The following is a 13,150-nucleotide window of genomic DNA, read 5'->3' as shown; positions in this document are numbered from 1 at the left end:
TTTTAAAGGTCAACAATACATAAAAATAGTAATAATCAACAAACAGACTTAATGAAATTGTATAGTAGTGTGCCTGACATACTTAAAACAGGTTTTATTTTAATGATAAACGCTGACTTTTAACATTTAGCGTTTTATGTTACCTGCAATATTGTCATTTAATAATAGAGAGGCATTTACTTTACTGTAAGTATTTAACGTAGAAAAAAACATTTTGTTCAACTCCAGAACATTAAAGGTGTAGTTCAGTTCAGTTGAGGCCACACTTAAACAAAAGGCCAGATTTGCCAACTCATAATCCGCTGGCTAAAAATATAGCTTGTTTTCGCTAAACCCCTAAACACAGAAAAACAAATTAGAGGAAGCTAAAACTAACAGCTAAACGTTAGCTGGTAGGACAACTGTAACTCAGTCTGTTACATGTCTTTGTCTCCTTCCAGTTAAGGACAGGTGGACTGACACAATTGTTGATGTTTGTTTATCTGTTAGAAAACTTAAAGTTGACAAAACATAATTTAGCAGAAGTTAATAGGTTTTCAAAGTTAGTGGAAAAAAAAGCCAATCCAGTAAAACGAAAAATTTGTTGCATTATTAGCTGTTAGCTGATTATCAGCACCATGCCCACCACTGGTTCTGAGTTTCTGAAGTCGAGTTCTGTTGAAAAACTAGTCTTTGAAGAACCTACATTTGAAGAAATAAGAGTTGAATTTGTCTGGATCGATGAGCTAATGGCTAGTCCAAGTGGAGAAGAGTGAAATGCTGCCATCTTAAAATTACTTCAATCGCAAAAATATCAAAATGGTTTATGCCATTTAGCAAAAGGCTGACATCAATTTTAAATCAAAGGTATTCCTGTTTTATTTGTACCAGCTGTGCCCCAGGATCCACCAGAAGTATGACAGCCTGCGTCTAATACTGTATAACTTAAAAAACCAATAAAATAAACACTTAATGCAAGTTAAGTTTCTCTGAAATATTTGGTCTTAGTTTGAGACAATAAAAGTCCTCTTTGGTCTTGGCTCTGTTCAGACTAGTTGTTAAGAAACTACAACAGGTAAGATATTCATAACTGTCCTGGAAAAATAATTATACCTCTCTACTGATTATTAAGTTTGAATTGTCTTGACATTTTAATTTGTATCTTTTTGATAACTGCTATGGTTTGTCATTTTCTGTCCCATGATTCTGAGACGCCACTACTGTCTGACGTCCTCCTTCATGGAAAGTTACTGTCAGACTTGTCGATTCCTCATTGGCCTGTTTTGTATAACTTACTTCCTGAAACTCTGCTCGCTGCTGCGGTGTGATCAGATTTTACAGTTTGCTGCTCAGATCTGCTCACGCTGTGACCATTTTGCAATTGCAAAACTGAATAAATCAACTCGACGACCATCCTACGAAGTGCATCTTCTTTTTGTTCACGTGTTTCTGTCTTGGTAAACAAATATTTCCACAACAATAACCTTTCCACAAAATCTTGTTTCCAAAATATATCACTAACCGTGTTTCCATCCAATTACATCCAATTTTAATTCGGATTTTGAGCGAATTTTAATAATTTCGCAAAAAGGAAAAAATTAAGAAATGCGAATAAGACGGAGTTTCCATCAACTGACTTGAAGCTTATCAATTACGTCATACGCACGTGAGTAGTAAACAGGAAGTAACCATTGCTAAACTCGCAGGGTCCACACATCTCAGGATAATGGAGAGAAGTTATCAGGAACGCGTTGCTACTATCAGGAAAGTTGTAATTATTCTATTATCAACTAGTTTTGGCGATGTTACTGCTGTCTGGAGACAAAGAAAGAAATGCCATTTTTTTTCACGTTGCGGGATTACTGGGAGGGTTCTGCTGCCAGTCGCAGCTGCAGCCGACCCGAAACTGGTACCGGTACCGGGGAACAGCTGATCAGCTACGTCACAACTTATTCGGCAAAAGTGTTTCCATCTGTCCTTTTGCGCATTAAGTGTTTTTCGAAAAACCCAAAAACCACCTCAAGCGAGCGTAAAAACGTTTTAGCGAATTGAGGATTTTTTTTTTTCAAATTTTGCTCTTTCCATCTGACTTTTTTTTCGCATTTTTAATGCGACACTTCTAAATGCGCATCAAAAAGCCTTGATGGAAACACGGTCACTGAGTAATACTTCTTAAAGTTATTAAAATATTTTATAGTCTTCTTTGTTAAAATCTTAGATTTTTTCTCCGGCAGGTCAACTGTGCAGATTGCTCCATTCTTGTCAGCCTTTCCCACACATTCACAGCTGGAGGCAGACCAGCAGCACCACGCCGAGCAGCCCAGCATCACACAAACACTGTCACACTTTACACTCACACTTTGCCGGGAGGCCGTAGCCGCAGGTGATCTTGGCCTCTCCCGTCTCGCAGCCGTGGAGGGAAGCGCACTCCTTCTTGAGCAGGGGTCCCGCGGCCCGGTGGATGGCCCCGTCCACTGGAAACAGAGACAACAGGAGATTTAGGGAGTTGTCCTGCTTACTGTGAATCCCCTGAAATCTCTCTGCTTACAGCGGCTGAGATGTTGCTTCTTGGCCAGCAGACATGTTTGCTGGAGTCAGAGCTTTAGTGGTAATGGACCTGGATAATGTTAGCGTTTGTTTTGAGCGGCGGGCCGAGCTTCCCGTCGTCTGCAAGTTGCTACTTAAGCCGAAGCATCTGCCTCGCCTGCATTAGTCTGCTGAATGGATTCCAGGGGCGCTGCCTCAGTTAATTATGTGATTTAATATCCTATTAAACACTCAGCTGATTTGACTTTTTGGTCAATTGATCATTAATAATTAAATTTACATAAATCTACATAATATTCAGAGAAGCGCATCTACCTTTGAGCTGCAGCACATCTAAAGACTGACTGTGCAATGATGCAGCAAAAACTACTTTACAGATTTACCAAGTAAATTTAGCCTCTTTGCAGTCAGACTTGTCTTTGAAGAGTCATGTTCTCAACAGCTGTAATACAAAGTAGTTTATTACCATTTCAACTATAAATTAAAAACAAAACATGTTTTTTAATTAATTTTGTTTCATTTGCCTTCTCCCAAACATAAATTTTGTTGGCTCATTGTCAATTATGTCTGCTAAACTGTAAATGCTGTTCTGGTTTTTGTGACTCTTGCATGCAATGTTTTTGTAAATCAACATAATGAGGAACCTGAACAGTGTTTGGGGCTGTTTTGTGCCCTTGGCACAGGAGAAATGAAAGGAAATTGAGGGATGAAAGAAGCTGAAAATGAAGTCCTTTAACACTGAAGAAAATGGTGGCTTTTTTTCCCCCTTCACACCGGCCACTTCAGCACAAAGGAAAATGTTTTTTTCCTTTCCTAAAAAAAACATAATAAAAACTTGTTTTTTTCTTCAGTGTTTAAATAATATAGAAAGAAATAATCTTAGAATAATATTATTTTTGTGTTGAGGTGCTAAAGCACTTGGTGAAAGGGAAGCAGACATTCTAAGTGATAAAAAACCCAAGTTAACAAACAACTTTATCAGCGTTTAAACACAGTCAGAAAAAGCAACAAAGTAAATGCAAATCAAACAAAAGTTACTAAATACTTTTAGTTCAAACTGTTTAATTTTTATAAACACAAATCTTCATGTTATATAGTTTTAACTTAAAGGTTTCTGTTCTTTAAACTGAACAACTTGCATAAACAAAGAAAAAACAACTACATGAAACATGGTTTATTCTATTTTAGATAAGAGCTGCACCAACGTTAGCTTCTTCCCTCACACACAGGTAGTGTTACATGATTGCTCATTTTTACTGGTGGTTGGTGGTAAAAATGCAAAACAAACAGCGATGCTTCAAGACTAATAATAAATATATTACACCTTGCATAAGAGATGCATGAATTCACTAACTTTTCATGAACTTTGAAAACCATTAGCCAACCAGTTAGCTTCTGCTAAATTAGGTTTTGACAACTTTAAGACGCTACCAGCTCATTAACAAGCTAACATCAACAGGTTTGTGTCGGTCCCACCTTCAGTTGGAAGACATGCGACAAAGACTGAGTGACATTCATCTTAACAGTAAGCAATTAGCTGTTAGTGTTGGTTTCTGCTAATTTTCGTACTTGTTTAGCTGATTAGTTGTTTTGGGTTAGCAATGCTCAATTTTTAGTTAGTGGATAATGTTAGCTGTGCCCACTACTGCAGATTAGTCATTGTCCCTTTTGTTCTGAAATAAAAAGGTGTCCTCAGTCTTTTGACTCACTCTGTACTTCTAAAAGGGTGAAGGATTTAAATACTTTATCCTGACAAGGGCAGAGATTATTGTATTTCAAGACAGAAATGAAACAATTAACACTTTGAATAGTTTCTGAGGCCTGCTCCATATGGAAAAGCAGTTTTACCAACCCAACGTTTGTTTTTGCAACTTTTAAAAATGTCCTCCTGAACATCCACAAAATGTCATTACACAAAAACACCAAAACACTTTGATAACTATGCCATTTCAAAAGTTCAAAAACAGTTTTTGTGCGGCCCCTAAAGGTCGGGCTGAATTATTTATTTATTTATTTATTTATTTATTTATTTATTTATTTATTTTTATTGCCACATTTTTGCATCAACTACAAGCAGCTTCTGTTTTGAAGGGCACTCGGCTTTTATGTTGAAAGATCTAATGTTGGAGGCTGGTGTAAAAATGTTATAATTAGCTCAGAATAAAACACATCTGTCAGGAGTTTGTCACGGCACGGTGAGACTCGTCAGCACTTGGTGAAAATAGTAGCATAACACCCATCCATATGTCTCAGCTCAGCATGTCGGCCCCTGTTCTCATCTCTGACTGACTGTATACAGACCAGCTGTTACAGTGGTGTGAGAGCAGCTCCAGGCAGGGGTCTGATGTTATCTGAACGTTATTGTGTTAAGTTGGCATGTTTCATGCGGTGCCTAGCTGTGGTGTGCCTTGTCACGCTGCGCTGTGTCGAACTGGGCTGCTCTGTGAGCGAGGCACAAGTGCGAGGGCGTGACAGGACGAGCTCTGAACACTGGCTCCATCCTCGGGCTCCACCAAAACAAGCTCACGACGGGTGAAACACTGCACAACCCGGCTTATGTGGTTGTGTTTGGGCTCTGTGTTGTGTTTCTGAGTTTCTGTGTGTGTGATTTCTTAAGGCAAACTGCGGCTCACAAAAACTCTGAAACAAAGAAGCAGCTTAAAAAGAGAGACAAGAGAGAGATGAAAAAGCAGCAGATGTAATAAAACACTCTGGATGGAGATATGGCAACAGGCAGGAAAAATAGAGTCAGAGATTTTAAATAAGAAAAAGAAAATGAGCAGATTTTTTGTTTAATGCTTTTATTTTAACAATAGTTAGCCTGTATAGTATATACAAGTCTGAACTGGTTTTCAGTCGCTACGTCAGAGGTCTTCTACCCTGTTCGTCATGACTCACTGTCCTGCGTGTTTTAATTGTGCCCCTGTTTCAGCACACCTGATTCAAATAAATAAATAAATAAATAAATAAATTACCTACTCAGAATGTCATCAAGTTTACAAGCAGCCTGTCAATCACTCGTTCATTTCAGTCAGGTGCACAGAAGCAGGAAAACACCTGAAACAAGCAGGACAGTGGTTCACCAGGAACAGGGCTGAAGACCTCTGAGTTACAGCTTTTCAACCTGACTTCAGCTCAGCTCTCAAGTCTGACACACATACAGTATGTTGTTGGTGTGTAGCTGAATAACTACAATGAAATGGTGGTTGGCACAGTGAACCAAACAGATCAGCTAACTTATAATCCGCTAACTAAATATGTAGCTTAGCTAAAGCTAAACATGGAAAACAAATTTGCTCTACAGCTAAGATGATTTTTGTCTCCTTGGAGCTGAAGACTGGACCGACACAAACTTGTTGATGTTAGTTTGTTAGTTTTGCTGTTAGCAGACTTAAAGGTGTCAAAATCTAGAGGAAGCTAATCGGTCTGCTAATGTTTTTCAAAGTTAGCAAAAAAGCCAATCTGGTAAACAAAAACTTGTTCCGCTACTAGCTGTTGGCTGATGACAACGCCCACCACCGCAAGAATGCACTAAAGGGTACGACATATTTATAAAAGCACATTTTAAACATAAAAAATTCTCAGTTACCCCAACAACATTCCAAAAAATAGTAAAACCAGCCAAATTTTTCTCCAATAAAGACATTCTCTACTTACAATAAATTAATAATGCTTAGTTTATTGCATTCTGATGTGCTTGACATCTTTGTTTATCTTCCTTAAGAAGCATTAAAAATAAATCTGTGTCCTCTATTATTGTGGAGGAAATATAACTGCACACCATATAAGGGCATACTGACGACATGTCTGTTTATTTAAAAAAGAGATATCTCTGACAACTGATGGCATAATGGCTTCATAGTGGAATATTATAACTGCTATAGCTGCTCAGCTTCATAGGGCAACAAAAACTGTTTGGGTTGCTAATTAGGTTTGTATTATTCTGTAAAGCCATAAAACAGGACAAATTACCGAAACCTGCATGGTCACACAACCTAATATAGCATTATTTGTGCAGCTTGATGAATTGTTTCCCCTCCATCATAGCCAGAGGGCTGTTCTGGAGCCTGATTAGCCACTTTGGTGCCAAGGTGATTGGCCCACACCAAGATAATGACGGGGTTTCACTAGGTCCAAAACATCTCATATGGTTATTTTTTCCCCCCACCATTCTCTGTTATGCTTCGTGACATCCACAAGATCAAAATCATGAGAAGACTCCCTTTTCCAGGCTCCAGGCTATCTAATTTATTTTATTTTTTTCACGAAATTCAAGCAGATTTTATTTGTGGTGACAGTCAACAAAGATGGCTCCTCTTCACAGGCTGGTGCCGCTTGAAGCAGACTGTTGGAAATGTCAGAACATGCGGGGTTCATTTCTCCACGCTCTCTTGACAATGCCCTGCGGTGAAAGGCTGCACAGAAACAAGTTCATGACCATGTAAAGGAGATCCCTGACACTATCTGAATATTCTCCAGACTATCTGCATCTGGAAACCCTTCAGTTGTGGAAATGAAGAAATGATTCAAGCTGCCATCAAGGTGGGTAGAAAGACTTTAGTAAGTTGAATGGAAAATGGCAAAAGCTTTAATCACTGATAAAACTTACAATAGTGTTATTATAAAACACTACTCTTTCATAAAGGAAGGTATTAAATGGAATATCTTTACCTAGAAAAAATTGGCAAGACTATTCTTTTCTTATGCTTGGGTTTTAATTTGCATGTGCCAATAAAAAGTGATAAGTGGCACAAACTACTGTATTTATTCATGTTTAATACTAGAAATTTAACCCTAAATATCATCCATAAAGTGTGTGTGTGTGTGTGTGTGTGTGGGGGGGGGGGGGTAAGTATTATACACAGGTTATTGATGATTAGATCTTAAATTTTTTTAAGCTCAAAAAAATGATGATCGTATTATACTCGAGATCGTATTATACACAAATACAAACGGTAAATCTGGGCCCAAAGAGCACCGACATCTAAGCTAAGACTGTGGGTCTTAGTGTAACAGTAAAAAAATCCCTGTGGGTTGTTTTCTTTCATGAAATAATGTACAAGTATTCCCAAACATCTAAATATATCTTGTACTACACACTGATCCTTTTGTAACATTAGACATGGTTTGACAAACGTTTATTTCAACTGTAAAAAAGAGACTGGAATAATTCTGTAGGCTGTGGTAGTTTTTATACATAATTTTTTTTATAAAACACCATACAGACATTGCTATGTTATTCATGCTGCAAAGCATTCTGGGTAAATGATTACATTTACCGGTCCTCCGATGCAAGCTCTATCCAGCTTGAAGGGTAATTTTGGGACAATATCTGACAATCAGCCATTTAAAAATGAAACCAGAGCGTGTTGACAGAGAGGAGAAGCTGACACAGCCTGCAATGGAAAATGATGACGGAGGACAACAAAGCTGCTTCATGAAAGGAGAAACCACAGCTTGAGGTTGGGAGGAGCTTAGCCTGTTAGCTTTTATGTTAGCTCCCGAGCTGGGATATATGGTGTTAGTTCCTGAGCTAATACATACAGTATTAGTAGCTCCAGAGCTAATGTATATATGGTGTTAGCTCTAGAGCTAATACATATAGCATTAGCATTATTAACTGCATATGAATATGTGTATGTTTGTCTGTTAGTAAAATATCTCATGAACCACTGAATAGATGAAACTTTCAGAAATAATCACAGACTCTGCATGTAGAACTGATTAACCTGCCTTGGCAGAGGTGCCCAAAGTGGGGCTCGTGGGCCAGAATTGGCCCGCCAAGCCATTTGATTTGCCCCGCCAGTAGTTGCCTTGGTTACTAAGTTTTATATTGCCTGTCATCCTCTTCAGAAACTCTGTGTTTCTATGTACAATAATTATATTCAATGGCAGATAGTTTTCACTTATGGTGCTGACTTTGCCATTGAATTATATTAAGATTAAACGTACAATACAAATAACCAAAAGAGATATTTAGATTCGATTTAAGCACAGCAAGTATATGGACTAAAAACACAAACAAAATGTGGGCCACCACACTGGCTCCTAGTTTAGTCATAACAAGTAGCAAGACTTTAAATAATAAGTATCTGCATGTCCTCTATTATATTATTGCATTTGGCCCACAGCTCTTGGGTAGATTTTCATTTTGGCCTGCTTGGGGAAAAGTTTGGGCACCTTTGACCTATGGAGTCAACCTACTTTAAGATGGCCATCACAGCTGACTGACCTCATAAAAACACAAAGTTTGCTATAAAAACAGTCATTTTTATATTATATTAAACTCTGATTTGGTGTGGTAGTAGCTGAGTATAATCTCTAACATATGCTTGAGCTCTGAGAAATATATGTAAAAATACATCTTAGCGCCTGTGGTGAAAATCTAGTAAATTGGCAGCAACTGCCTGATAGAAAGTCATAGGTAAACTGAGTAACGGTTCTTGTTCATAAGTCAATAATAACACCACACAACCAACATGAGTACACAACAACCAACAAGAGAAACAACATCGCCATAAAAAATCGCATAAAGATCACAAAGAGACACGTCTCATCTTCAGGGAGGTATTCTGGAATTATGGTTGGCGTGTTTAATTTAAATAAAATCAGTTCTGTGATGGGGATCATCATGTCAGTCCCTCATGTGGGACACGTGCAGACATTACTGCAGCGCTCCTGATGATTTTTTAATTTCATCTGCAAACTGCGGCCATCACATCCTGTCCATTTAGCTGCAAATGAGGTCGTTTTGAGTCCACAGACACCGTATTTGCTTTTGCATGAATCATCCTGTGTGCATTTAGCTGAAAAAGGTCTTTGAGGTTCTTACGTTGAACTTGGATTGCTTCTTGTCAAATGGAGATGAGAAGGAATGGCGCTCACTCACTGAACACAGTTAATAAATACTCAAGCAGCCAATCGGCCTCTGCACGACTCCCACCTCTCTAATGCAAAGAAGCTATCGTCTCTACGTTCACCGAGGACAGACCATGTTAGTTTTTTTTTTTTCCCAGGCTGTGGTAACTTCTGACTCTGTGGGAGTCGGTGTAATAGCCCAGCAGGAGTACAGCACACCACTGAGTTGATTGAGACACTGTTCTGTCACTTCAGTGCAGCCAGAAATATGAAGGGAGAATTCATGAGCGGAGGGGAGTGCAAATGAAAGATGCGTTTGAAGTAAAGCTGCACCAGTCGTGAGCTTTCTCCGCAGGAATACATTCAGGTGTATTAGTGCTCAAGGTCGGCCCTGCGACCGCCAGCATAAATATTATCAGTTACTTCTGCAGAGCGGTAACTATGAGGCCCATCTGCTCTTGCTGCAAAAAGCCACAAAGACGAAATTAAAATCCATTTCTCCTCATCAAATATTTAGCCGTCTGAAATTAACAGAAAAGAGAAAAATTACAACACATTTTGCTTTGGAAATGTCACCCGTAGCTGGAAGTTAAACACAGATCGGTCACAAAAATAAAACAGAACACAGAATGTAGATTTGTAATGCTGAAAAAAATTTAAAAATGCATAGAAACTTTGTCCTGGCATTCATGTGGATGCTGTTTTTGACACTGAAGGTTTCCACCTACATAAACAACACTGGACAAAGCATGCCGTCTCCATGGTAACGGCACTCCCCAATGACAGCAACCACCCTGGTAAAAAAAAACATATGACCTGCCACAAAACCAGCTCAGGAACAGGTTGAAGGATGCAATAACAAGCCCGAGATGTTACCGGACCACAGCCTCCGCTGACATCCTGTGTGTTCATGAGCTGACAGGTCCGAACTGTTTACGTTATAAAAAACAAGCTGTTGTTTTAATGCTCTGTTTGAGAGGTGTGATTTATACGCTTTTATCATGATGCTCCTTTTGAACAGATCATCATTTGTGGGTAATGTATTCATGACATGTCTGGTTTTAGCTCCATGAAAAGCACAGCTGCCAGGTGGTCAGCAGCACACTGAATGTACTATCTCAACAACAGTTAAATAAATCTTCATGACATTTTGTTGGTACCGACTTTTCCTTTATTGCAAACCGTTAAATGTAGTTTAGAGTAAAACATGTTAATAATAACTACATCATTTCAAACAGACCATCAAACCTCCTCTAAAAAAGACCTGATACAGATCACTGCCACTAAAGTAATCCATTTATTCATCTCCTTTCAAGGTAACAGGGAACTGGTGCCTCTTTCCAGACACTTTGAAGGGTGGAAAGTCTATCACAGGGACACAGAGAGACAAATAACTATTCACAACACACTGACCTATACCTAGGAACAGTTAACCAACCATGAATGTTTCTGGTCAGGAGGAAACCAGAGAAAACCTGTTCATTAGTGCTGTACCAAACGATTATTTTCTAATCGATTAATCTAACGATTATTTTTTCGATTAATCGATTATTCTAACAACAAATCTATAAGTTATTCTGATGTGAGTGCACTGGAAATTTAAAATGTTTTCATCAAATTAACAAGAACAGTTCTTTAATATTGTAATGTTTTCTTTAATACTTTTTTTTCATGGACACAAAATATGCACTCTAGAGTCAATTCTTTAACAAAAAAAAAAAGCTTAAAAGATTTAACATCAACATAAAATCTCAACCAAAGCATATAAAATTCAATTAAAAGAAATATAGTGCAAGATGTTAACAATCTAATAAATGAACTAAATCATGCAAAATTCAAGTCACTCTGGGAAAACTATAATAAACATTTATTTATTATTTTTTATTTAACATATTTCTTAGTATATAAAAATTAACAAATATCAAGACAACATCCAACTCTATGTATTGTAACATCAGTTGTGTAACTTATTTCTTTAAGGTGAAAACTGTTGAAAACAACAAGACTGTTTTGTCTTATTACACAAATTAAAATCCAGCTCCACGTGTTTCTATTGATGTCATTTCCCCACTAGAAAAATGTGTGATGGAGGTCCATGGAAGGCAAATAAGTTTAAATCAAATAAACAAAAGAGGATGCAGTTAAAATAAATAAAAGGTATTTAAGCTACGTTTTGAACATCCAGAACACGTCCAACACTTGTTGGCTGCTTGTGGTCTTTAGGTCAGACGTGTGTCGGGAAGCTCCTCTGTTGTTTGAGACGCTGGGGGAACCGTCTGATGGGGGAACCGTCTGATGGGGGAACCGTCTGATGGGGGAACATGGCTCGACCTAACACCGGTCTTTGTTTAATGGTGGATGAAATAAAGAAAGTGGCGGTACTTTATTTACTTTGAGCAAGTGAATGTCGTGTTCACAAGATAATTAATCCACCAGATAAATCAGAGGCGGTCTGTTCGGTAAATTTTACTCCAGGAGCTGCGAGGCTTGTTTTCAAGCTTCAGACTGAACTGAAGCAGCGGCTGCTGACGTCATTACGCTCTTGCGCGATGCTGCGTTCAGGACAAGCATGGAAAACTAATCACTCTTATGCCAATACGGTCGCAATGATGCATTTAGGTACCGAAATGGAATTGCGTGAACATTCACGTGGTGGTTATGTAATACAGCGAATCGATAATAAAAAATCTGCGTCGACAAATTTACATAATCGACATCATCGATTATTTTAACTAATCGGTGCAGCCCTACTTGTGACGTCCACGGCCTACCCCAGTTACCACTACTGTGCATGTGTGTCAAGGACAGAAAGGCAGATGTGGCAGTGGAAGGTGTCAAAGCAGTTTGGAGAGAAAAACAAAGTAAAGAACAAAAAAAAAGATTAATCGATTATTAAATTAGTCATCAATTATTTTAATAATCGATTAGTTGTCGATTAATCGATTAATCGTTGCAGCCCTACTGTTCATGAACAGACAACATGTAAACTCCACCCAGAAAGGCTGAGAAGGAACAACTCTAACCACTGCACCACGGCCTAAATCTTTAGTTTTGGGAAAGCTCTCATCTTTCTGACAAAAAAATGCAATGCAATCAGATTTTGTAAAAATACAAAAATGGTTTATGTTAAATAAATTATCACTTAAATTAGACAAGGCCAACTATATGATATTTACTAAAAGGAAATTAAAATTAGATGTTTCATTTAAAATTGATGGCATTAGAATTTCTAGGGTTAGTGAAGTGAGGTTTTTGGGGATTATTATTGATGAAAATCTGACAAGGAGACCCCACATTAACTACTTAAGAACTAAAATTGCAAAATCAATTGCAGTATTGTATAAACCCAAAGAAATATGTAATAATAATGCATTACTTATATTACATAATGCTATAATTGTGCCACATTTGACCTATTGTGCTGAAGTCTGGGGGAGTGCATGCAAAACATTTACAAATTCACTTTTTATTTTGCAAAAACGTGCGGTGAGAATTGTAACAAGAAAACACTACTACCACCCTACAAATATTCTGTTTAAGCAATTGGAACTGTTGAAATTTGGGGAATTGGTAGATTAGGATTCTCTTGATTATGTATAAGTCTCATAAAAATGTATTGCCACCTAATATACAATCCTAATTTGTTAAGAGGGATAGTGTTTATAATTTGAAGGGACTTGAAATGTTTGTGAAACTAAAAATTAAAACAAATTTAAGGGAGAGATGCACCTCTGTTTGGGGAATTAAACTGTGGAACAACTTGGAC

General features: G+C 37.9%; 1 protein-coding gene across 4 annotated transcripts in view; it reads right to left on the bottom strand.

Moving 5' to 3' along the window:
* Positions 1 to 13,150, bottom strand: part of macrod1 (mono-ADP ribosylhydrolase 1) — a 181,402-nt gene that overhangs the window by 59,363 nt on the left and 108,889 nt on the right. For all 4 annotated transcript variants that reach the window (XM_014006074.1, XM_014006058.1, XM_014006066.1 and 1 more), the window contains one exon: positions 2,337 to 2,453. In XM_014006074.1, coding sequence (XP_013861528.1) covers positions 2,337 to 2,453 — 117 coding nt within the window. The remainder of the gene's footprint in view (positions 1 to 2,336; positions 2,454 to 13,150) is intronic.

This window comes from Austrofundulus limnaeus, unplaced genomic scaffold (assembly GCF_001266775.1).
Source record: "Austrofundulus limnaeus strain Quisiro unplaced genomic scaffold, Austrofundulus_limnaeus-1.0 Scaffold1, whole genome shotgun sequence".
Taxonomy (NCBI): domain Eukaryota; kingdom Metazoa; phylum Chordata; class Actinopteri; order Cyprinodontiformes; family Rivulidae; genus Austrofundulus; species Austrofundulus limnaeus.
This window is presented reverse-complemented; position numbering and strand designations above follow the sequence as displayed.